The sequence below is a fragment of the Myiozetetes cayanensis genome, unplaced genomic scaffold (assembly GCF_022539395.1).
Source record: "Myiozetetes cayanensis isolate MyiCay16 unplaced genomic scaffold, myiCay2020 scf16, whole genome shotgun sequence".
NCBI classification, from domain to species: Eukaryota; Metazoa; Chordata; class Aves; order Passeriformes; family Tyrannidae; genus Myiozetetes; species Myiozetetes cayanensis.
In genome coordinates, this window is record NW_026087270.1 from 17,131,478 (window position 1) to 17,155,768 (window position 24,291).

At 55.3% G+C, this 24,291-nt stretch overlaps 1 protein-coding gene and 2 non-coding genes across 3 annotated transcripts in view; 2 read left to right on the forward strand and 1 right to left on the reverse strand.

Moving 5' to 3' along the window:
* The first annotated feature begins 8,951 nt into the window (after positions 1–8,951).
* Positions 8,952–24,291, forward strand: part of VAC14 (VAC14 component of PIKFYVE complex) — a 57,912-nt gene continuing 42,572 nt past the window's right edge. Inside the window, exons 1-10 of the mRNA XM_050311466.1 lie at positions 8,952–9,097; positions 12,525–12,675; positions 13,174–13,341; positions 13,995–14,057; positions 15,026–15,133; positions 15,916–16,025; positions 17,056–17,162; positions 17,759–17,893; positions 18,163–18,315; positions 20,268–20,322. Of these exons, the coding sequence (XP_050167423.1) occupies positions 8,994–9,097; positions 12,525–12,675; positions 13,174–13,341; positions 13,995–14,057; positions 15,026–15,133; positions 15,916–16,025; positions 17,056–17,162; positions 17,759–17,893; positions 18,163–18,315; positions 20,268–20,322 (1,154 nt within the window). The 5' untranslated portion in view covers positions 8,952–8,993. The remainder of the gene's footprint in view (positions 9,098–12,524; positions 12,676–13,173; positions 13,342–13,994; positions 14,058–15,025; positions 15,134–15,915; positions 16,026–17,055; positions 17,163–17,758; positions 17,894–18,162; positions 18,316–20,267; positions 20,323–24,291) is intronic.
* On the reverse strand, positions 11,605–11,675 carry TRNAG-GCC (transfer RNA glycine (anticodon GCC)). Its single transcript has one exon. It is a non-coding gene; the product is annotated as a tRNA-Gly (tRNA).
* On the forward strand, positions 19,209–19,279 carry TRNAG-GCC (transfer RNA glycine (anticodon GCC)). Its single transcript has one exon. It is a non-coding gene; the product is annotated as a tRNA-Gly (tRNA).

The window sequence follows — 24,291 nt, forward strand, 5'->3', positions numbered from 1 at the left end:
CTCCTGGGACAGAGCTAACAGGCCCCCAGTGTGCCAGGGTGGATCAGCAGGGAGCTCTGCACCTTCACAGCACACCTCAAACGCCCTCTGTGTGTCCATCTGACATCTCAGGAGAGCGGGAACTTCTTGGCTACAAATCCAGCGTAATGAATTGCCAGTAGATTCTCTGGGGAAAGGATTTGTTGAGCTGAAGATGACTCTTTCCATTCCATCCAGGGTTTTCTTGGCCAGTTTGTTTTGGATGAGCCACGGTCCCTTCTCCTCCCGCCTGGGTCTTCCTGTAGCATCAGTAATATCTCCTGCCTCTGCCCTCCCTCCTTCCATGTCCCCTGGCAGAGCCAGATCCCAGCCTTGGTGCTGGCCAAAGAAACCCCAATTCTGTGTTAGAGTCGATGGTTTTTTTGCTTTGCTGTTTTTGTAACAGGGAAGAAATGGAAAATGCTGGCAGTGAAAAAGAGTGCGAGGCAGAAATGAGCCAGCAATGCTCTGTCAGGGGAGAGGCAGGAGCACTGGGAACATCCATCAGGAATGTGCACATGGCCCTGGGGCTGGGGAGTCTCAGATGAGTGGCAGTCATGCACACCCCCCCCTTTCTTGCCCCCTGGTGCTGTCAGCTCTATGGGGCAGTAGGGTTTGGGCTTTGGTAACCCCACAGGTGCTATTTCCCTGTGTGAATCCTGTGGGTAACTTAGAAAAGGAGGGCTGAGTCGTGATGGAAGTTGCTTTGTGAAGTTTGGCAGCAGCAGAGCAGGGGTTTGCTGGATGTAAGAGAGAAGTGGCTCTTGGAGCAAGTGCTGGGTACTGTGCAGGGATCAGCTCTGGGGTGGCTGTGCAGCTGCTGCAGACAGAGGAGAGAGAGTCTTGGTGGGGAGCTGAAGCAAGGAGGACTTGGAAGTTTGCTACTTGTTCCATTCAGACAGAATGAAAAGCAAGCAAGATGCTTTCCAAGGAGGGGGTTGTCAGCAAGTGCATGTTGTTAGCAGGTCTGTAGTAGAGACACAAAGCCGGACATGAGGTGTGGGACAGTGAAGCATTGCCAGGACAAAGGTAGCTGGTGATGATTTCCTAATTACAACGTGTCTGAGCTTCTTTCTCCTCTACTTTGAGCACGGTGTCACCCTGCACCTTCTATCTCTGTGCCTCTCTGCTGTGAGACACCTGGGGGCACTGACTTGGGACACTGCAGTGGAGGTGGGAGTTCAGAACAGCTGCATAGAAGTCACTTTAACTCTTACACTTGGCCTTGGGGAGCCTCAGCCTCCTCCTGGGTATGGGTGTGACAGACCCTGAGAGCTGTCACTCCCCTCAGGGGACTGGGGAGCAGCCCCAGGGTGTTGGAGGGGCAACCTGAGGGCAGAGGAGGTGAAGGAGAAAGCCTTGCCTGAGGGAAAAGCACTGCCCATCCCAAGGTGCTGCCAGGTGGCTGCCCATCTCCCTGGCTTTGTCCTGTGCCATCAGGACCAACCCTGGGAGGTGTCTGTGTGTCACCCATGCCCTGAGCAGGCTGTGAGGGGGTTGGGTGGGGGTTGCCTTCTGCTTTTAGAGCCAGCCAGCAAATGCTGGCTGGAAGGTGACTTCTTTTAGCTCTGCCAGCGCTGTTCAGCTGCAAACCTGGGGCACAGCCAGCTCCTGCCTTTGCTTTCTGCACATCTTCATTAGCCAAGGCTCCCAGTGGGAGCCCAGGGACAGTGGCACTGGGAAGGGTGTACCTCTCCCTGTCCATGCTGTTCCTCAGTGCTCCCCCAGTGCCTCGTGCTTGAATCCCCTCTGGGCAGGAGGCACAGGAGGTTCAAGGCCCTTCTCTGCAGAGCTTGGCTGTTTGTGAGACAGGAGGCTGATGTTTCTTTTCGTTTTGTTGGTGGGAACAGCCCTCACTCCATGTGGCAGAGATGAGTAAGGTGACATAATCTTCCAGACCTCATTTCTCTTTAATTTCTCCATCTGTTTCTCACCCTTCCCTCCACTGCTGCTTCCTGCAAGTTGTGCATCAAACAGCTTTCCCTGAGGGAAAAAATCCATCTGAAACCCCTGGAACTGCTCTGTCAAGAGTGCCATTTTCAGTATGGCTGTGCTCTTTCCTGGTGTCTTCACAGGGTCAGTAAGAAATCTTTAAACCCTTAGGAGAAGGGGCTCAAGCCCCTCTTGCTAAATTTGAATCCAGGTGCCAGATCTTCGTATGTTTTTGGCTGCAAGCCTGCACGGGGGGGTTTTGTGCTGATTCCTTCTAGCCCAAGGGGCTTCCTGGTGCAGAGGGGATGGGGAGCCCAACCTAAAACTAAATCATATCAGTAAGAGCATCGTCCAGACACTCCTTGAACTCTGACAGATTGCCGTGGATCGTCTTTGCCGACGCAGAGAAGAAGGAGCAGTTGGGTTAAGGTGAGGACTTTGGGATGTCAGGGATGTGTCACCACCCATCTGTATCTCTTGTCTGGGACAGGGAGGCAGTCAGGGCAGAGAGAGGGGAATCCTTTAGCTCTGTTCAGCACAGTGGTTTGGAGAGGACTTCAGCTCCCAGGAAGATTGAATGGGGCTTGGCAAAAAGCAGGGAAGCCCAAAGAGATGCCCACCCCACAGTTGGTAGTGTGGGATGCTGTCAGAAAGCTTGATTTACTCCCCACAGTGTGCTTCATGCAGCAGAGGGAAGCCAGAATTCCCAGGGGGTCAGGGACCCCAGGGGTCCTTCTGGGCCCAGCTGCCATGCCTTGCATTTTCGAGATGGCCTGGCTCGATCAGAGCTGCCTTTCCAGTGGCTCTGCACTGAGAGTCGGCTTTGTCCTCTGCAGGGAACCTTTCCAGCTGTGAGCTTACCCTCTTCAGTGGGAGCTGTCACCTCCCTCCTGGCCTCCATCACCCTGCCCTTGTCCCCAGCAGTCCCTGGTGTCACCTGGACCCAGCCAATCCTGTCTGGTCATGCCTCTTTCCATCTCCAGGAGCTCTGGGGGGCTCTGACTGTGAGCAGGTCCTAGTTGTATGCCTGCCTTGCTCTGGGTAAAGCAGGGGGGGATTACGTTGTACTCTGTGAGTGACCTTTAATGGTAACACAGCAGTGATGTTAACTTGGCTTTCACGCTGGGTAAAAGCCCCCCCCAGCCATAATCTGATTTTTGCCAGGGTGAGGATCCCTGCTCCTTCTGAGCAGGGGATGGATGGATGGATACTCAGCAGGGGGGAGCTTCAGTGTCTGTCTGATTAATTTGGGGATTCAATCCTAGGAAGTATATTAAACTGGAGCTTTGTTTGTTTGTTTGTTTTTCATTTTGTGTTCATTACCTTTTCTTTGCCTTCTCCTTCGGTTCTCCGTGGTGACCCGCTGCAGAATCCCACCCGAAGGGTGCGCTGGGCTGTGGCTTCCCTGCCTGCCCAGGACGTGGTGCCTCAGCACGGGCCGGTGGAGACACCTTCTGGGGTTCAGCAGAAGTGGTCCAGACGAGCAGGGATGGTTCCTTTCAGGTGAGGACTTCAGGACATGCTCCATCCTTTTCCTGGCTCTGCCCTTGGCCCCGAGGAGGGGCAGTGATGCCGGCGGGCAGAGAGGCCGCCAGCCTTGCTGTGAGCTTGTCCTCAGGGTTCAGCTTCTGAGCCATGTCCTGCATGCTCATCGTGCCCTGAGAGGAGGACAGATTGAGAATCTCTCTCCCACCATGGCTAGAAGCCTTCTGCTTCCCTGTCTGATGCAAGCAGCCTGCTGCTCTCAGCTGTTTCTGCTCAGCCAGATGTCCTGTTAACCCTTGCAGCCACACTCTGTATTTCCGAGTTCTTAGTGCTTGTAAGTCCCCGTGAAAACATCTTAAAACGGGGAACATCCAGATCCTGGCCACACAGATGGCTGGAACACGTCTCTCCTCCTTTGCTCTTCATTATGGGAGTCAATAGTCTTCTGTTTGCAGAGCTGATTTTTGAAGTAGCTGGAAAGGTTGGTGCTGATTGCTTTAAATAGCACCTCCAAATTACAGCTGTCGGGCTTGTTTAATTTTGAACAAAGACTACAAATTGGATTTATTGTTAGACACACTGATTTGTTCAGAGGGACCTTTGGCTGGAGTCTGATGGAGAATCAGGAGCTCACTTGATGCTTTTAAGTCCCCTGACTGCTGTGCAAAGCATAAGGGAGGGGAAGACTTAATGGGTAATGTTCCATCATCTGTAAAATCAGTGCAAGCCAGAGTAACTCTAGTAAACTCAGTGGAGACTACTTCCAGAGCCACAAATTGACAAGACAGGGAAGCCCTGCTACCTCAGGATGGTCTGCACTAGGACCTGCTGTGCCTTCCTGCAGTGCTGATTGTGGCTGGTCCTGGTCCAGCTTAGGTTGGACCAAAGATGCTGAGGAGCTTTAGCACCTGCACCTTGCAAAATTGGATGAGCTACATCATGCAGAAATACTCTGGGAGAGGCAAGAGCCGTGGTGGATGGAGCTTGATGGGCCTCAGTCCCTCCTCTGGCTCTTCCTGATGAAAGTGATGACACAACTGAGGCCTGTTTGTCTCAGCAGGAGCCGAGGACTCTCAGTGCACCCAAAGAGCAGATCTTGCAAACACCCGTGGGTTGCCCATGGCTCCCTCCAAAGTGCCCTTTCAATCTGCATCTGAGTGCCTGGGGGAGACATTCAGGGGCATCGTAGGGTTCTGCAAACCCATTTAGGTGCCCGGTGGCACCCGACGGGTGCCCCTGCGTGTGGTCCCCGGGGCCTGCCCAAGGATGCTGCACACGTGGGTGTCCCCAGGCTGGCCTCTGATCTTTTTTCAACTCAGGAGATTGCATGAAGCTCTTGCATTTAATGCAGAGGGGTGGTGGCTTCTGGCACACGTCCTTGGGGGTGGCAGGGGCTGCAGGGACCTCGGGCACTGCCAGGGGGTGACCGGCGGCTCTGCCACGGCCTGAGCTGGCAGGGTGGCGTCACCCCACGTGGCTCTTTGCAGGAGCAGTGTGATTTCTCGCTCCTCTATTCTGGGAGGCGGGTGTGGGAAGTGGTGTGAAGCTGCATCCCGAGCAGGCTCAGAGACCAACACACAGCCTGAGACATCTTTTTTTTGGTAACATCTCTGATGCTGGGAGCAGCAGGGGGCACAAGGTTGTCCTGGCCCTGGCAGGGAAGGCTTCTCTCTCCCTGGTGTCAACCTGCCCATGCTCCCATTAAATCCCCCTGTTAATTCCTGGATGCATTTTGACTCATGAGGAGTGGCTGGGTTGGGTGAGAAGGACCTAGAGGGATTGACACCTTGCTGTCAGTCCCTCCAGCTTCTCTCAGGAGGCTCCTAGTCTCAGCTCCACAGTGCTGGTGGAAGCACTTCCACAACCCTTTGGCCCCTCTGCTTAGGCAGATGGGTCCTCTCTGCTCTCTGCTACTTTCCTTCCTCTGCCTTCCAGCCTTGGCCTGGAAGTGCTGGATGATGCTTAGGAAGTCCCAGTGCTCTACAGAGAAAGAACTCTGTAGCACCTGGACTGATGCCAAACATCTTATTACCTCCCCCTTCTCCTTTTTTGAGACACCAACTTCAGTGCTAGAACAATTTCCTTCCCAGAGCTCAGCTTTCAGTGGGCACCTTGGATTCCTTGCCCCCCTTCCTGTGACACTTGCTGTTATTCATTTTGACTTTTCCCCACTGGAACGAGTCCCCCGTGGGCTCTGTGCTGCTCAGCAGCAGGGCTTGTTCATCACAACATCTCCCAGTCCTGGCTCCCAGAAGGCTTCTACTTTTAAGAGTGAGAAATGTTGTTGTCTGGGCACCATGGTCCCAGGAAGTTGCCTCAAATCACTTGCTAAAACTAAAGGTGGTGGGAGAGATAATTTTGGATCTCTTGGGATCTCTTGGAGGGTTTGATGAGCAGAGCCTCTCATCCAGAAGCGAAACTCATCCTTAGATAATAAGCTGCAAAGCTAAGGACAGTTATTCTTTGGGGAGCAAGTCATGAAAGGGACTGAATGCCCAGCTGGGAATTGAGCATCCAGGCTGTGTTTGACTGTGCAGGGAGTACTTGCAGCTCAGCACGCTGCCAGGCAGGCACAGCTCCACTGTGTCCCTCACGTGGCTTTAGAAAGACAAGCAGAGTTAACCCTGAGCACCTGCTGGGATTTAAATCAGGGAGCCTGACCTGAGTCACCTGGGAGGGCTGGAAAATGTTCACCTCCCTGACACTGTCAGAGAAACATTCCAGATAAATACCTGGGAGAGCTGCAGAGTTCCTGGCACCAGCCCTCAGGGGGATGAGGAAGGGTCAGCACTTCCAGGAGGGTTCTATGGGGGCTGTGCTGGCTCATTTTGCTGGCTGGATCTGCCCCTTCACGCCTCAGTCTCACCTCTTGCATGGTTTCTCTGTCTTTTCCTTTCTGCTGTGCTTTTGGCCTCCCCACAAGTTGTTTGTCTCTGTCCTCTGCAAGCAGCTGCCTGCACTGCTGCTACCCCAGCATCACCCCCGGGCTGCTCTGAGCATGGACCTGCTCCAGCCTGGTTTTGGAGCAGCTGGATCAGGCTGTTTCTGAGCTCTCCACACCAGCACCCACCCAGGGGCTGTGTCCTGACAAGGAGCAGCTCGTGCAGGTGTCCCTCCCTCCCTCCCTCCCACTGCAGGTCCCTGATCACAGTTATGTTATTTTCCAGGTTCACCTCTTCACCACCTAAATTCAAAGGAGGAGAGAGGCCTCCAGGTGCCACGGGTGAGCAGCTGCCCCCAGAAGGGGTTGAAGGGCTGTGACATCCTCTACCAACCCTGAGTGCAGCCAAAGTGAGCTCCTATCTGCCTGCCATGGACAGGGGAAATAATCAGGAGGTCTCCTCGTGTCCCTCAGCCACGAAGAGTAGGATTGGGTGAGTTCTTTAACCAGTAGAACTGTTGTAAATGGGTTATGAGAAAGTAACAGTTAATGGAATGCTGAGGGCTCTGTAACCAACTTTGTAAGGAGTCAAACTGACTTAATAAATACCTGTATCCTCTTAAGCCAAGCCTGCACATTAGGTGGAATCATTTCTCTGTGCCTGCAGTGCTGCCATACAGTAATATCTGCTTCTCAACACTGCACAGGTGTTAAGGAGTTTATTCACGATTTTCAGGGACGGGACCAGGTCTAATATCGTTGTCTCTTTTATATTTGCTGCTTCCCAGCAACAAAACCACAGGCTTGCCCTGCTGTCAGCAGTCTCCCAGGATCTGACAGCCCTAGGGTCTCTCGGGGAATTCGGGTGCGTTGATTCTCTGGTTAGTTGAAAAAGAAACCTGAATTTTAAGAGCTCAGACGGGGGCACTTTAACTGCACTTTTTTTACTGCCATTCTTTACACATGTTCTTTTCCTGGGGGTGCTGAAGCCCCCCGGCCGGGACGAGGCTCATCCCAAAAATCCCGCCGGAGCTTTGCCCGGAGCCGGGATGATCCCGGCGGCATTCCATGGTCACGGCGCCCTCGTGTGGCCGCGCCCCGTCACTACAGCGCCGGCATTCCCACGGCCGGCATTCCCACGGCCGGCATTCCCACCCCCCTGTGCTAAACCCCATCCTAAAACCCCTCCCCACCCTTCCCGAGGCACTTTGTGAAGTAAGTGAGGAACTTTACAGACTGAGAATGGTTTTGAGCCTCCCCTCAGTCGGACTGCGGTTCCAGCTGCTCTGCTGAGATGGATCATTGGCCACTGCCAGAGAAACTCTGTTTTTTGTGCTCAGTGTAAAGGGGTGTTTTTGAGATCCTCCAAAGCCTTGTGATGTCTGAACACCAATGGCTGTCGGGAGTGTAGAAAACCAGAGATTCCTGTGAACTCCTCAGGCTGACAAGGAAAATCCTGTTGTCTGTTCCAGTGACCAGCTGGGTGTTTCTCTAAGCAGCCGGATCAAGTTGGTAAAGGATGCCCAGCGTGCTTGAGGGCAGCACCTGCCGCTGTGCCCCTCCTACAACAAATCCAAAAGGTAACGAACTGCCTTGGATCAGAAGGGAGGTTATCACCCAGCAGAAGGGTGAGATACAAGCAGTGTTATTGAGCCTCCTCTTCTCCAGCTCCCTCAGCCTCTCCTCACAGCTCTTGTGCTCCAGGCCCTTCCCCAGCTTGGTTGCTTTTCTCTGCACCTTCTCCAGCCCCTCCACGTCCTTCCTGATCTGAGAGACCCAGAGCCGGACACGGCACTGCAGGGGTGGCCTCACAGGGACAGAATCCCTTCCCTGCTCCTGCTGCCACTGTCATAGAATCATAGAATAGATTGGGTTGGAAAAGACCTCCAAGATCATCAAGTCCAACCCCTGATCCAACTCTAATTACTATATCATGGCACTAAGGGCCATGTCCAATCTCTTTTTAAAAACCTCCAGGGATGGTGAATCCACCACCTCTCTGGGCAGGCCGTTCCAATGCCTGATCACCCTCTCTGTAAAGAATTTCTTCCTAACATCTAACCTAAACTTCCCCTGGCAGAGCTTGAGCCCATGTCCCCTTGTCCTGTTGTTGGTTGCCTGGGAGAAGAGACCAACCCCCACCTGGCTATAAATTCCCTTCAGGTGGTTGAAGAGAGTGATGAGGTCACCTCTAAGCCTTCTCTTCTCTAGACTAAACAACCCCAGCTCCCTCAGCCTCTCCTCACAGCACTTGTGCTCAAGTCCCTTCACCAGCCTGGTTGCCCTTCTCTGGACCCGCTCCAGCACCTCAATATCCTTCCTGAACTGAGGGGCCCAGAACTGAACGCAATACTCAAGGTGCGGCCTCACCAATGCAGAGTACAGGGGAAGGATCACTGCCCTGCTCCTGCTGCCACTGTCCCTGAGCCAGGCCAGGATCCATGGGCCCTCTTGGCCACCTGGGCACACTCTGGCTCCTGTTCAGCTTCCCGGGGTCCCCTCCGCCCTTTCCCGCGAGCGGTCCTGCCGTGGTGCGGGGGGCGTGGCCCCGTGGGCGGGGCTCAGTGGGTGTGGTCGCGTGGGCGGGGCGTGGGTCACGCGGGCGCGCGGCCGGCGGGGTCACGCGGGCGCGGTCCCGGCGGTCACGTGGCCGCCCGGCGGCGGCGGCGGCGGGGCCATGAACGCCGAGCGGGACCTGGCGCCGCTGGCGCCCGGCGTGGTGCGGGCGCTCACCGACAAGCTCTACGAGAAGAGGAAGGTGGCGGCCCTGGAGATCGAGAAGTGAGGGGCGGGACGCACCGGGACAACCGGGGAGGGATAGGCCGCCGCGGCGGGGATGGGGCCGGCGAGGCCGACCCGGCGCCCCGGGGAGGGCGGGAGGGGGTGTGGGCGTGCCGGGGCTCCCCGCGGTCCGGCGAGCCGGCCAGGGATGCTTGGAGTGGGTCCGGCTGTCACCAGGCAGGGGGCGGTGGGAGGGACCGGCCCGGCTGTGCCCGGTGGGAGCCGGGGCTGCTCTGGTGGGGTCACTCCCTCCCCTCACTCCGGGCCTCCCAGGTCCCCACGGGGTGACCCCAGTGGGAGCTGGGGGGACCGTGGGGATGTGTGGTGCCGGGGCAAGGGGTGACCCCAGTGGGAGATGAGGGGCCTTCGGGGCTGGGGGTCACGCTGGGCGGTCCGTGAGTGGGACCCTGCAGGCCCAGCAGCGCCGGGAAGGGGCTCAGGTGACACGGGGACCCTGTCGGGGACAGTGCCCCGGGCGGTGCCAGGGCTGTCCCCCAGAGCTGCTCCCCCTGAGCTGCTCCCCGTCTCCCAGCCCCGTCCCGCCGGGCACTGAAGTTTATCCCCGAGTGTGTTGACTCCTGGTTAGGGTGGGGAGGGGGCAGTTCCCGGTGCGTGTCCCTTGGCAGGGTCGTGCCCACGAGCCCCTCGCAGAAGGCCTGGTCTGACGGTGGGTCCCCGGCAATTGCACAGCTCTGTGCTAGGTGAAAGGGTGAGTGCCACCGCCGTGGGAATTCACTGGAGATGCGGTGCTTGCTCTGCTGCCACATGGCCAGCTCCACACCCTGCCCTGGCTGGGGCTGGGGGACACAGGGGTCTCGCTGGGCAGCAGCAGGAGCCACAGTGGGGACAGCAGAGCCCACCCGTGCTCGTTGCCCAGGGACCATCTCATGTCAGCCTGGGGTCGTCACCTCGTGGTGCCATCCCGGAGGGCTCACCCCAGCTTGTCCCACACTGGTTCTTGGCTAGAGAGGTGGGAGTGGTGCTGTCACCCCCGGCCATCAGGGGTTGCTTTTGATTCTTCCTGCACAGCAGAGCTTGGGCCTTGCCTTTCTGAGCATCCAGGCAGGGTTCTGCTGGCACCTGCTGTGCCCCTCAGGTGTTGGCTGTTCGTGTTTCCTGCGTGCCCCAGAGCGGGGCTGGGAGCAATGATCCGAGCTGAAGGGGGAGTTTTGGGGTGGGAGATGCATCCATGGCGGGCCTGCAAGGGGAGCAGGGTCTCGTGGCAGACAGTGATGTGGGGATGGAGCTGATGTGCTGAGGGTTCAGTGGAAATGGGATGTGGGAACTGCCTGCCTCGAACATGGAGGGTCCTCTGTGGGAGGGGGCGCGTGAGCAGCAGAGGAAGGCGGCTCTGGGATGGGGTGAGGGTTTGGTACAAGCACAACCCGGTGAGCCCCTTTTGCTGTGCTGTGTGTTTACCTTTCCCTCATCTGCTCTCTTTGTTGTAGGAATAATTTGTTGTGGGTGAGTTGCAGGGTGAGACGCTGTTGCAGCATCCTCATAACTTGGTGGCACGTCAGTGACTGCCCCTTCACTGCACTGTGAGAGGGGTGATACTCCTTGTCTTATCCAAGTAGCTCTGCTCTGACTTACTCTGCCCCAGGACTGGGGGTTTGTGCTTGGCTTATACCAACTAAAGCCTTCTCTTTAGTTGGTCAGCCAGTTCAGCTGATGGAGCTGGAAACACGATTTGGGAAGGGTATGAGGAGGAAGAAGGCACGGCCCAACCTTTTCTGCAGATCTCACAGGTTTAGATCATCCAGAACCCACCACAGAACGGCCCCAGCAGTGTCTCCCCCATGTCCATGGCACTGAGGCAGGAGGCACTTGCTGCCTCTCAACTCAGGAGCCTCGTTGTCCTCTGGCTGGTGATGCAGGAGCAGCAACTCCCTGCTGCTTTTAGGCTCTCTGATGCTGCACTTCACTTTCCGTGGCTTTTTGCCTCATTAATTAAATCTTGAACCCTTTAAGGAAGTCTGTAAGCTTATTCACATTCAAGCAAAGCTCCATCTGTGAAATGCAGGCAGTAAAGTGGTCACCCCAATGGTCTGTCTTGCCTGAGCTGGGTTCCTCTTTTTGGAGCAGGACTGGAGATGGAGCCATTTTCCCTGAATCAGCACTTTGGGAGAGAGGGTCGAGCTCTAAGTGTTGGAGAACTTGGCTTTGGAGCAGGAAGAGTAGGGAGAGGCTGCCTGGTGCCCCCAGGGAGAAAGGGAGCAGCTGCTGAGGTCAGAGTAGAGCTGGTGTTCATAGTTCTGGGAGGGAAAGTTCATAAATATTTTCTGTAATGATTTTCCTGGATTATAAAGTGTTTGGGAGAGGGCAGTGTGAGATCCATACAGTGCCAGAGAAACCTTGAATGGAATTAGTCAGAGAAAGCTTTTGCGCCTTTATTGGCAGCGAAGGTGGAGGTAAATGATTTAGGCAGAATTTTTGAGGGGCCTGGGTCTTGTCTTGTGGATAGAAGTCCCAAAAAAAAAAAAAAAAAAGGGGAGGAAAAACAGCACTGCATTGGCCGGGAATCGAACCCGGGCCTCCCGCGTGGCAGGCGAGAATTCTACCACTGAACCACCAATGCTGCAGCTGCCTGCACAGCTGCCTCCACCCCTGCCTGCACAGCTGGCTTCACCCCTGCCTGTGCCTCCCTGCCTGGCCTGTGGCTCTCTCAGGGATAACCACGGCCAAAGGGTTGGGCAGACGAGCTGGGACCTGGAAGCAGTTCCGTGGGCTGGAGCTCATTCCTTTGAGCCCGGGTGATGCATTAATTATCTCTGGGTAACGAGCTGCAAGTTCCTAGGGCAGAGCAGGTATTGCATATGGAAACTGGGTTGGCTTTTTGTTAAGGCTTGTGCTGTTTAAGAGTGTATTTAAATATGCTGTTAATATAAAGTTAAATGTATGAGATACCAGCTGAAGCAACGTGTGGGTGGCTGGGAAAGGTCCAAAATGTTGGCACTGTGTGTGGCTCTGGTGGGCAGCAATTCCCTACCAAGCTGCCAGCACTCCTGGTGTGTGCTTAGCTCCTCCAGGCTGCTGTCCTGTGCCCTGCTGGGGGTAAATGACCCCCATAACCTGCCCTGTTGGAGAGGGTGTTTGAAGACCTGGTAACTTCTTCTTTGCCAGCAAACAGCTGTGCTGGGGTGGCCCTTGAGAGCCCATCCTGGGCTTAGAGCTCGGGAGTGGTGTAGGAGGCTGCAGGCTGGAGCAGCAGCAGGGCACTGAGCTGCTGCTGGATGTGAGCAGGGCAGAGGGGAAGAGCTCTAGTTTCACTTGTGGATCCTGTCAGCATTCCCCGTTTCATTACCACCTTCTCTGGTGTTTGTCGTGGCTGAAAGTCCCTGTTTCTGACACCCGTGGGGAACCAAACCCTTCAGAGTTTCAGGCAGAACCTAAACCCCCGCTGTGTGCTCTGCTCTCCTCTCCCCAGGCTGGTGCGAGAGTTTGTGGCTCAGAACAACACGTCTCAAATCAAACACGTCATCCAGATCCTGTCACAGGAGTTTGCCCTCTCCCAGCACCCCCACAGCCGGAAAGGGGGACTCATTGGCCTGGCAGCCTGCTCCATCGCCCTGGGCAAGGTGGGTACGCTGGCTCTGGGGCTTGTGCAGGTTGTGGGGTGAGAACAGCAGCTCCTGCTGGGTCAGTGTGATGGGGAGGCTGGGGCTGGTGGCCCTGCAGCTCCCTGGCTCCCTCCCTGCCTCGCAGCGTTCGGCTGGGTTGGGTTTGAGTTTTCCCAGCACACCCAGCTCCATCCTGTGGGCCCCGGAGCACTTTCTGGCCTGGGTTACATCTTGGCAGCCCCCCTTAGGCAGTGGTTAAGGTGCATCTGTCCATCCTCAGTCTCCAGCAGCTGGACTAGACTCGTCAGGTTGGGTGCTAATTTGCGTTAGCAGAGCTGACAAAGAGTCTCAGCCCTTCCATCTCCCACCCACAGCTCAGGCAGCCCTGGCAGCACCAGCAGGGCCTTTGGGAAGGAGGGCTGAGGTCCGGGCAGGATGTGTGCAGGATGTTCCAGGGCAGTGCCATCTCTTCCCTGTGGCGTGGTCCTTGGCTGAGCAGTCTCCTCGTGTCCCCAGGACTCGGGGCTGTACCTGAAGGAGCTGATTGAGCCGGTGCTGACGTGTTTCAACGATGCTGACAGCCGACTGCGCTACTACGCCTGCGAGGCTCTCTACAACATCGTCAAGGTGGCCAGAGGCTCTGTCCTCCCACACTTCAATGTGCTCTTTGATGGCCTCAGCAAGGTAAGAAGCTTCCTCTTAACCCCCATTTGCTTTTCTTTCCCACACTTGAGTTCTGAGGCATCTTCACTGGTCCTCAGCATCTCCAGGTCAAACAAACCATGTTGTCCAAGGTCGTCTTTCCAAGTAAACTGGTTTACTTTGACCCAGACAGGTCTGAAGGACAAGATGAGCAGTTTCCACACAGTTTCACTGACACTGTGGGTGTGGAGTTCACTGCTCATCCTCAGCTCCAGGATGTATTTTACTGCTCCTTGTTGAAGGCTGTTGGAAAATGAGCCTGAGAAAGCTGCTGCAGGCGAGGTGGCTCTGCAGCACCACAGCTTTGTGGGGTCTGTAGGGTCAAAACCATGTCTATGTCTGCAGATTTTCACTGGTAACTTGTATTTCTCCGCTTCTCGAGAGCGTGACTGCTGACCCATGAGAACCTGCATAGCAGGGGGAGGTGAATGTGCTTGATATTCCCCTTAGGAAGTCTCTCAGGAGAATTTGGTGGAGCCTAATGAGAAACTGGAGATAAAGGGTCTTCTCTCTGTCCGTCCCTGTAATGCCAGAGGAGATCAACAGTCCTGTGAGCCTGCTGGGAGCTGCACTGCAGAGCAGGGAGCAGACCTGGGGCCCGCTGCTGCAATGGCTCTTGTTTGTGTCGTTCACAGCTGGCTGCTGATCCTGACCCAAACGTCAAAAGCGGCTCCGAGCTCCTCGATCGGCTCCTCAAGGTAGTTTTGCTCTCCAGCTGGAGGCAGTGTCCTGGCTGGGGACATGTCAGTCCCTGAGGCTGCAGGTGCTAAAACCATCCCAGCTCAGTCCTGGGGCTGCTGGTAAAACATTTCTCTCTCTCACTGACCACAACCTCTTTGATTGAGGGTCTGGTGGTCTTCTCAGGCAGCTGTATGGAGGGGCTGGTGGGTTATTGCAGGGCCATCTGTGCATTCAGCTCCTGGGAACATGGGGGGCAGCAAGGTTTTAGCCTGACCAGGTTTTCACCCTTGTCCCAGGCAACAGAAGGGCTGCTCCTCTGCTCTTTCTTGCTCACTTGGTGAGCAGAGCTGCTCTGCTGCTGCTTTGGGGTGCAGGGCTTGGTTCCTGTTCTGTCTGCTGATGGGCCTTTACTGTCACACACCTCCCAGTTCCTTTTGTGCTGCTGTTCAGAGGCAAGCAGCTCCCTCCCAGGTCCTGCCCTCGCTCCTCATTATCACACCAGTTAAACCAGTTTGCTGCTGCAAACCTTCCTGCTGGGAGATCAGCTCCACTGCACCAGGGCGACCTCGCAGCAAAATCCACCAAGGGTGTAAAAAGAGCTTTAAAGGCAACCTGTGGACTTTCCCACCCTGATTCGTGTGGCTGCATCGAAAGTGCTTGCTCATGTGTGCAGCACATCACTGAGGCATGAACTGCAGATGCTCCCATCCTCCTCCTGTTCAGCCAGGCTGCCACACAGCAGGCAGGAGCATCCCTCTCTGGGTCTTGCTCAGCATTAGTCCCTGCTCAAGGAGGGGGAATTCTTAGCTCATTGCCTGAATAAACTGCGTGGTTCCTTCTCCCTAGGTCTCATGACCTGCAGACTCATGCATCAACTGCTTGTCATCTTTTTCCTGTTGTGTGCCTTAAAAAGACAGGGTGGGGAGTCTGCATGGACAGAAGGTGACAGCCATCCCTCCTAACACCCTCTGCTTGGGCTCTGCAGGATATCGTGACAGAGAGCAACCAGTTTGACCTGGTGGGCTTCATCCCACTGCTGCGTGAGAGGATTTACTCCAACAACCAGTACGCCCGCCAGTTCATCATTTCCTGGGTAGGTGCCACGTGTTCCTGCCACTCTGAACTCCACAATATTGTGTCTCATCACCTTCCTATGTCTGGGCAAACTGCAGATATCCTCAGCAGTGTGTGAGCTCATGCACCTGGATTTATTTGGGCAGGTTTTTAAGCCAGCTGAGTTTTTAACCTTCTTTAAAAGGGCAGTTCTCTGTCACCTTGCTGGTGCAGTCACAGGGACATCACACTGTGCTTCTGCCAACCTGTTCAGGACATTGCACACCAAGTTAGAAAGTACAGTCAAAGTGTTGCTTGTATAAATAGACAGACTTGTGGTCTAGAGGTTATAATCTCCCAAGGGGCAGTGCCAGGCTGCTTTCCATCACCCAGCAGTGATGGAGGGATGTTGCTTTCTGGGAGGCAAGGGATCTCACCTTGCTTTCTCCTTTCTGTGCAAGGCAGAAGCTCTTGATGCCTGGCTGGAGTCTGGGGAGATGTGTCCCTGGACTCTCAGTACCATGTCCATGTACCGTGTCCATCCCAGGTCTGCCTGCACGTGTCTTGGCAGTCATTCCTGATCCTTGCTTTGTTTTACAGAGCTGTGACTGGAAATGTAGCAGTGCTGCAGGCTGATCACTCATTTCCTGTGCCAGCTCAGCTCCTTCCCTAGATGGGCAGCTCCACTCTCTCCTCTTTTTCTTCCCCCCATCCCACACAGCTCAGCTCTGAATTCCTCAGTATCCTGCCAGATTTGTGCTGCTGATGTTAATCAGCTCCTCCAAAACTCACCTCTTCTTTCTTTACTCCTCCCCGAGCTAGATCCTGGTCTTGGAGTCTGTGCCTGACATCAACCTCTTGGATTACCTGCCAGAAATCCTGGATGGGCTCTTCCAGATTCTGGGAGACAACAGCAAGGAGATCCGGAAAATGTGAGTGCGAAGGCTGGGAGGGTGTGAGGGCTGTGCCGTGTTTGCTGCCCATCCATCCCCTTCTTCCTTGGTTTGCAGCTCTCCTGTGTCACTGCAGCAAAGCCCCGTGGGAGGTGGATCAGCCTGGGTGGGGGATCAAAGTGTCCTTGGCAAGGGCCTCTCCCGGCTTGTTGTGGCTGGGGGGGACACCGTGCTCTGTGCCTGGGGGGGACACCGTGCTCTGTGCCTAGGGGGTGACACCGTGCTCTGTGCCTAGGGGAGGACACCGTGCTCTGTGCCTGGGGAGGACACCGTGCTCTGTGCCTAGGGGGTGACACCGTGCTCTGTGCCTGGGGGACAGACTGTTTTGTCTTGGTCGAAGTGTTGGCTTCACAGCCAGTGTGCTGCTGGAATGGGGTGTGAGCTCTCTGAAGGAGCAGCACATGAGCCTCTCCCAGCAAGGCACAGCTCCAGCCCAGCATCTCCCGGGTGGAGAACAGGAGCAAGCTTTGGGAGCTTGCTCTGTGTGTACACTGCTGATTCCAAGACAGAGGTGTTTTGAAGAGCAGAATTGGCTGTGTGTTCTCAGAGAGTCAGGGGATCCTGGTGTTTTGTCCTGGGAGAGAGTGGCTGGACCTTTTTTGTAGGGCATAAGTAAGTGGTGAGACCAGCCTGGGTCTATCCTCCTGCCTAGCCCTTTTGGATCCTCTCTGTATCTTTGTTTCCCAGCATCCACATGTTGAGGAACTGGCACTGAAAACTTTGGATATTGCCTACCCAGCTGCTCCCCTCGGTGCTCCTCATCCCAGGCACCTCCATATCCACAGAGGGATATCCATGGGGGAGTTTGGGGAGGTGTGGAGGGCTCTGTGCACACAGCTGTGGGGCAGGATGAGCTGCTCAGCCTCACCCCTGCCCCTGTGCAGAGGCACTCCCGCCGTGCCACCGACACCGTTCTGTGTGCGCCTGCAGGAGGGGGTGTCTGTAACCTCTCCCTAACTTCTCCATCCAAGGTGACCGAGTGCTGACCAGCTGCTCTGCCTCTCTGCAGGTGCGAGGTGGCTCTTGGGGAATTCCTCAAGGAGATCAAGAAGAATCCCTCCAGCGTGAAGTTTGCGGAAATGGCCAATATCCTGGTGATCCACTGCCAGGCCGCGGGTGAGTGCGCCGGACCGGGCGGTGCCACCCGCCTCCCGGTCTGTGGTGGGAGGCAGCTCTCCCACAGCTGGCACTACTGCTTTTGTACTGCTGATCCCCCAGACACATCACAGGTCTGGCATCCTCCCAAAGCAGAGGGGCCTGAAAGAAAAACACCTCTCTGAATTCACCTGACAGCTGACACTGTTTAAGCCTAAAACCTGGCCTTGCACGAGCAGAGTGCCCCAGAACTTGGGGAGGTTGTTAAAACCTCAACTCCAGGAACAATGCTTGACCCAGATACACAACTGCAGTGGGTGTGGCAGCAGAAGTATCCTTATGCATTAGGAAGCTTGACAGAATACTTGTAAATGAGAAAAACCTTCATTATAGGTTGGAGGGGGTTAATTCTGAAACGTAATGGTTGTGTTTAATCTCAGCCTCACTGCAGAGTCAAGTCTTAGCTGATCTCTTCTAGGACTAAACTTTCCCAGGCTAGGGTCTCTCTGGAAGGAGCAGAGGTAGCTCCGTGCTCACAGGTGGTCATTGGCCTGTGGAGTTTGCTCAGCTGCCAGTGCTGTCCTTTCCCTCACCTCTGCTTGTCCCCTGTCTTCCAGATGACCTGATCCAGCTTACAGCCATGTGCTGGATGAGGGAGTTCATCCAGCTGGCTGGCAGGGTGATGCTGCCCTACTCCTCAGGGATCCTGACCGCAGTCCTGCCGTGTCTCTCCTACGATGATCGCAAGAAGAGTATCCTTGTAACTCGGAGATGCTCCTGCTACAGCAACCCACAGGGAAGCACCTGCTTCCTGCCCCTGGGGTGGGTGCAGGTCCAGCTGCATGACTGGAGAGGGCCAGGAGAGGTCCTCCCACCAAGTGCTAACACCCACACTGGCCGTTTGGACGTGAGGGGGGTTGCAGGAGCTGGGTTGGGGCAGCCCTGGGGCTGTGGTGGCTTCTCCGTGGCTGGCACATACCCATGTGTGGGACTGCATGTTCCTTACACTGCCTTCACTCAGACATCAAGGAGGTGGCAAACGTGTGCAACCAGAGCCTGATGAAGCTGGTCATCCCAGAGGATGATGAAATGGATGAGGCCAAGCAGTCGATGAGCGTACCGGCAGAGCTCGCCTCAGAGGAGTCTCTCTCCAAGCCAGAGGCAGCGTCCAGCGGTGAGTCCCCATTGATCTGGACCATTAGAGGTGTGAGGAAGGTCAAGGGAAGGTTCTCAAGAGAAGTTCCTGAGTTGGTTTGGTGTCTTGAAGCAGCTCAGGACATGTAGGACCTCTCTGCTGTCTTTAGAGACCTGTTTCACAGATCTCTGCCGAGAGAGACCCGTTTGGTGCAGTCTGCTTCAGAGGGTCATTGGTCTGGCCTGGAGCCCAAGTGGTGCTGCAGTGCTGTGTTCCCTCGTGAGCATCCCCATCCCCTCACCACCCTCCACTTCGACTTAGTCATGAAGCTGACCTGAAAAAGATCATTTGTAGTTTGAGAGCAGCTATTGTCACCGAAAGGAGAGCTCAGAGAGCTGTGTTTGTCCTGGGGGTGCATCAACACGTGCATGAAGGATGGTGATGATGGGGAAGGGTAAAGAAAGGTAAGGAGAAGAATTTTGGATCCTTTCCAAATTCATGGTGCTCTCCAGACCACCATGTGGATATTGTCCCAATCCGAAAATTTCCAGAACACAAAAGACAAACATTTGTAGTAAGCAGAATGGAAGAGGGTTCAGTTGAGAAGAAACTAAGCAGTCCCAGTGAACCAATGCCTGGAAGCAGCAGGGGCTTCAGCCCTCCAGCATCCCTTGGGTGCTGTTATCCTGGCATGACTGGTTCTGTCATGGCACGTCTTGGATGTGCAGGCGTGTGAAATGCGTGTGAGCTCAGCTGTGCTGGTTTGGGGCTGCACCTTCAGCCTGCTGCTCTTCCCTAAGGCACCTGCCAGCAGAAAACCCTGCTGTGCCAGGGAGCAGGGAGTGGAATTGGGACGGCAGCGTTTCCGCATCCTGCAGGGAGGCAGGGGCTGTGTGGGTGGCACTGGGCAGGCAGGGGCAGCTCCCAGGGCAGCATTGGTGGTTCAGTGGTAGAATTCTCGCCTGCCACGCGGGAGGCCCGGGTTCGATTCCCGGCCAATGCAGAGCTTGTTTTTTTTTTCCTCCTTTTTTGCTTTGATTTCCATCCCTAACACGGACCCAGGCGCCTCAAAACCTAAGGAAGCACCTGAATCTCCAGGAAAGGCACTAAAGCTTTCACTGCCAAACTCCAGTCAGGGTCTCCTTTTGGAGGGGATAGAGCAGAAAAATCGAGTGCCACCAAAAACTTTCCTTTTTTATTCCTCCTCTATCCGGAGAATACCTCCTTGTATTAAAATCTGTCACAGAAGAGCTTTAAAACATCAACAGAAAGCTTAATTGCTTCAATCTCGACCCCTCTGGGGTTGGATTGCACCTTGAAGCAGGCAGGATCAGAAAAAGCTGTGATGGTTTTCCATCAGAAAAGCCTCAGCTCTGCTCCCTGGGAGTGCTGATGTGGCGGTGTCCCTGTCTGTGTGAGTAGAGGCTCTTGGCACAAGGGGGCACAAGGAGCCAAGTTCATCCCGCCGTGCTTTGTCACTGTGCTGGTAAAGGCCCAGTTTTAGCACAGAGCAGAGGCTGGAAAGCTGTTTGGGTCTCTTGGTGTCCCCATGGAGTCAGGTTTACGGCATGGTGGAGGTGTCCTGGGTTGGATTCCACCTTCCCTGTGCATGTGGTATCTCAAGGTGTTGAAATCCTGGCAGCTCTGCAGGTCTGGGCTACTTTCAGAATGATTGAAATCATCAGAAGGATGTGTCTGGGTCTCTGTTAGAGAGGAGGAAACCCAGCTTGGGGCAGAGGTCTGAAGTTCTACCACCTGCATTTTACTGGGTAGGTGCAGTCCTGTACCAGCTCCTCTGGCAGGAGAGTAGAGCTTGACAAGGAGTGTAAAATGCTCACTGCAGGCAGAAGTGATTCTTTGGGTCCCCAGACCCTCAGACAATGACTTTGTGATGTCTTTGCAGAAGCTCATGCAGCTCTCCAGCCTCCCAATCCTGCCATCCATCTTCCCTGCCATCCCACTAACTGTCTCCTCTTTTCCTGCCCCCCCAGGCTCTTTGGATGCATCTGGTGACTCCAGCAACAGCAGTGTCTTCACAGTGACCAGGTAGGGTCTGTTTGTTGCTTCAGAAAAAGGGAAGGCCTCTCAGGGTACAGACATGCAGGCAGAGCTGTGGGGAAGGGTGGGCTGAGCTGGGAAGCAGGTGGGGGCTCCTGGGTCCCAGTAGGATGGATAACTGGGGATGCTCTAGGGGTTGACTGCTTCTCTTTGACGCTTTTGTGCCAAAATGTCTTGACTTTGTGGTAAACTGAGGTGGTTTTTCTCCCAAAGAGACCTTGTGAAGCCCCCCGTGAGTCAGTGAGTGTCTGTGCACCCAGGAGGCTGCACCTCACCTGTCCTCAAGCCTCCATGGCTGTGCACTCCACCTGAAAAACGGGGGGAAGTTGCAGAGAAGGTGCATGCTTGTCTTGTCTGTGGCTCTTTTAGCTTGACCAATACAGAAGGCATTTATTTCCCTTCTACCTGTGCAAAGGGGTGGTGGGAGAGGGACTGTGTGCTCGTCTTCTGGAGGCACAGAGGCACGTGAACGGTCTGGGGCAGGCAGGAGAGCCTGGGGGGCACTGCCCCTGCTCCGTGCTGCAGCCTTGGCAGCCACCACGGGGCTGTGGGGCTGGCCCTGAGGCTGCACAGGTGAGTGGTCTTGCACCCTTGGCAGCCTTGTGTGGCATTAGTCAGCCCAGCACCACTTCTGTGCCCAGCAGAATGTCTCATCTAAATCATGTCACCTGCAAATACCTCTCCTCCCATCCAGCTGTCTGAATTTGGGGACAAATCCACCTGCTCTAGTAGCAGCTTTTCTTTCCTCCTGCTGCTGCAGTTGTTTTTACTCAGAGGTCGTGATTTCCAACACTTTTATTGTGCTGATGCTTATTTTTATTTGTTGTTGTGATCCCCAAAATAGGATGTGTTGCTTTAGCTGCATCCTACCAGCGTGATGCCCATCGTGACACATCCCAGAGCAATGCAAGCATCAGCTTTTCAGGTTGATGGTGTGTACCCTCTGTTCCTTCTTTGCATTTCTGTACAGCCGAGCTATTCCCTGCTCCTAATGATGCCCTTCATTTTTTCTTTCTTGGAAGTACAGGTCATTTAATTTGCACCTAGATGTGTTGGTTTATGGCTGTTGAATGATTTTCTCCAGGTTTTTTTGTGGTTGCTGGGTCGTGACCCTGCTCAACCCTTCAAGTTTGGTAGGTGCAGAAGTGGATGTGCCTAGGGCTGAAATGGAGAAGGGGATGGGGAGGAAAAAGAAGAGGCAGTAAGTCAGGAGGACAAGTGATAGCTGTGGTGAAGAGCTTGCACCTGGGGGAGAAATGGAGTGAAAACTGAAAGGGGACAGAAGCAAGGGGAGCTGGGCTGTGTTGTCCCAGTGTCACAGGGAGACAGAAGGAGAAGGCTGCCCAAACTGAAGTAGTCTGCCAGCAACTCCAGCACCAGGGAAAACCATCTGGGACAGCAAGAAGGACCCTCCACATCTCTAAGAGACCTGGCTTTGCAGAGGGACTTCTTGAGCCCCTGCTAAGCCCTTTTAAACAGGAAGCTCCAGGTTTTACCATGGGGTTTACCTGCCCTGAACCCATTTCCCCACCCTATATGACCTCTCTGCTTGGACCACTGTCAGGACCTGAAACATTTTTGCCATGGCATCCTCTGTGGGGGCCTGGCATGGCTTTGGGGGGGCTGTACGTGGCTGGTGAGAGGCCTGGACGTCTGCCTGGTGCTCTGTGCATTGCTCAGACTGCCTGGCTTGGCCCTGGAGGGGCCAGGGGAAGGCAGGGGCTGGCCCCCGGAGCCATTTGCAGTCGTGGTTGATGCCGGGGAGCGGCAGCTGCGAGCGCGCCGAGCGCCCACTGGGTGTCGAGGCAGGACCGCGGGAAGCCCTCGCGTCGCTAGGGAAAGCTGGAGAGCCAGCCTGCAAACGGAGGAAGTTGCAGCTGCCTTTTAAGATGAAGTCACTCTCTGCTTCTGTTTTTGTTCGTTCCCCCCCCACCCCGGTCTCCCCCGGCAAGCCGGTGATGGAGCGTGGCCCGGCGCCAGCATCCAGCTCTCACACCCCCTCCCCTGCCCTGCCCTGCCCGCTGCAGAGGGAGAGCTGCAGCAGCAGGGAGAGGAGAACCTCGGGCAGAGGAGATCACCCCCGTGAAGATGCCATCCCAGAAGGTGGTGAGGTCTGAATGCTCGATGTGTGAATGCTGTGCGAGTTCCAGTGGCCACAAACTGACACACACACACACCCACACACCCTCCTCGCTCCTGAAACGTGATCCAAAGTGCTTCCCAAGTATTTGCCAGCTTCACTTGGAGGGAGTTTCCTGGTGGCATCTACTAGGAAATGGGGACTGCGTCTGTGCCAAGACAGGAACTGGGTCCTGGGAGGGCCTGGCTGCACAGGGCTGGAGGGGTTTTGGGGTTCCCCATCCATATGGGATTCCTGCTTCCGGCTTCTGCCAAAACTGTCATTGAAAGTAGACCAGAACCATGTTTCAGAGGCACTGGAGCCTTCCTGTGGCCTGGCTGACCATGCTGCTGCTGCAATCACTGGTGTGAGACCGGATCAGGAAGGGGAGGTGGAAGTGTGGCTGCTGGAGCAGAGCCCGGGCTTCCTTCCGTCGGTCTGAGCTGCTGCAGGAGAAGATGCAGATGCCTGTCCTGTGTCAATGGACCAAAACGGCTGGAAAGCATTTTCCAGGCTCTTGTAGCTGCATCGGTGTTTCAATACAAGACCTGGACTCTTTGAGACAACTTCCTGATGGTGCTCCTGGGCAGATGGTCAGGCACAGCTGGAAACAGTCAGGGCTGGGCAGTGTGGGTGATGGGACAAGGGTGATGAGACCACAGTCCCTCACCAGACTGGGTAAGGGACTCGGAATCTCCAGAAGAGCCTTTGTGGTCCTTCCTGATGGCTCCATGGAAGGTTTCATGTTCTGGGTGGTGTGGACACGTTAAGCTGTGTGCTGCTCTGCAGAAAGGGAAAGCGGCTGCCACGTGGCTGAACTGCCCAAGGCTGTGCTTAAACCAGGCTTTTAAATGTGGTGGTTAGGGCTCACTACAAAGCTAAAATTGCTGGTGCTTGGGTGGACAGTAGGGATGGTGCTGGGTGCCACACAGCACCCGGAGATGGTTGGTTGAAGGCAGCATAATGACTTGCTTTGAGCTCAGGCACCAAACCTGCTCTAGAGTCCCATTCTCCAGCAGCTTGTCCTGTGTAGCTTTAAGGTTCAGGGTGTCCTTTTGGGGTGGCTCCTCCCAGCCCTCCTTTCCATTCTGGGGCAAGGAGATGGCTTCCCTTTGCTGCTCCCACTGCATGCTTGGGTGAGTGAGCTGGAGGGGGACCTCGGCCACGCTGTCCCAGCCCTTGTCAGGGTGATCTACAGCTCACTGGACTGGATGCCTCTGCCTAGATCTCTTAGGCTCATCGCTTCCCTGGGAGATCTTGGAAACTGCAGCAAGCAGAAGGAAGAGCCGAGAGCGCTGAAATGAGAGCGATGGAGGACAAGGAATCGACAGCTTGTGGGCCGGAGAGCAGAGAGGAGCCGTTTCCCTCCTGGCTGCTGGTTGAGCAGCACAGCTGCCAGCCCGTATGGGAGCTGCCCTTGTGACTTGGACCACAATGAAAGAACCTGGGTATTTCCACCCTTGGCAAGGCCGCTTTGCTGGGCTCACCTAAAGGCCAGAGCCTGGCCTGGGCCTTAACCTTGTCTGCAAACGGGGTCAGCGAAGCAGCTGGGCCAGGCGGGAGGCCAGGAGGGAGGTGACAGCTCGGGCGTTGGCAGAGGGAAGGTGACCGCTGAGGAGAGGGTTGGCAGAAGCCCTTGAAGGAAGGGGAGAAATGAGAAAATGAGTTGGTAAGGGACGTGGGGTGAAAAACACTGCTGTGGGTTGGATGCAGTGGTCAAGTAAGCTCTGTTGCCGTGCTGGAGGGTGCTTTCTGAGATGGGGGGGTGTGCTGGGGGGATGGGTCTTCTTTCCCATCACTGAGCACGAGCAAAGGGTGCCAGTACCCAGAGGGGAGAG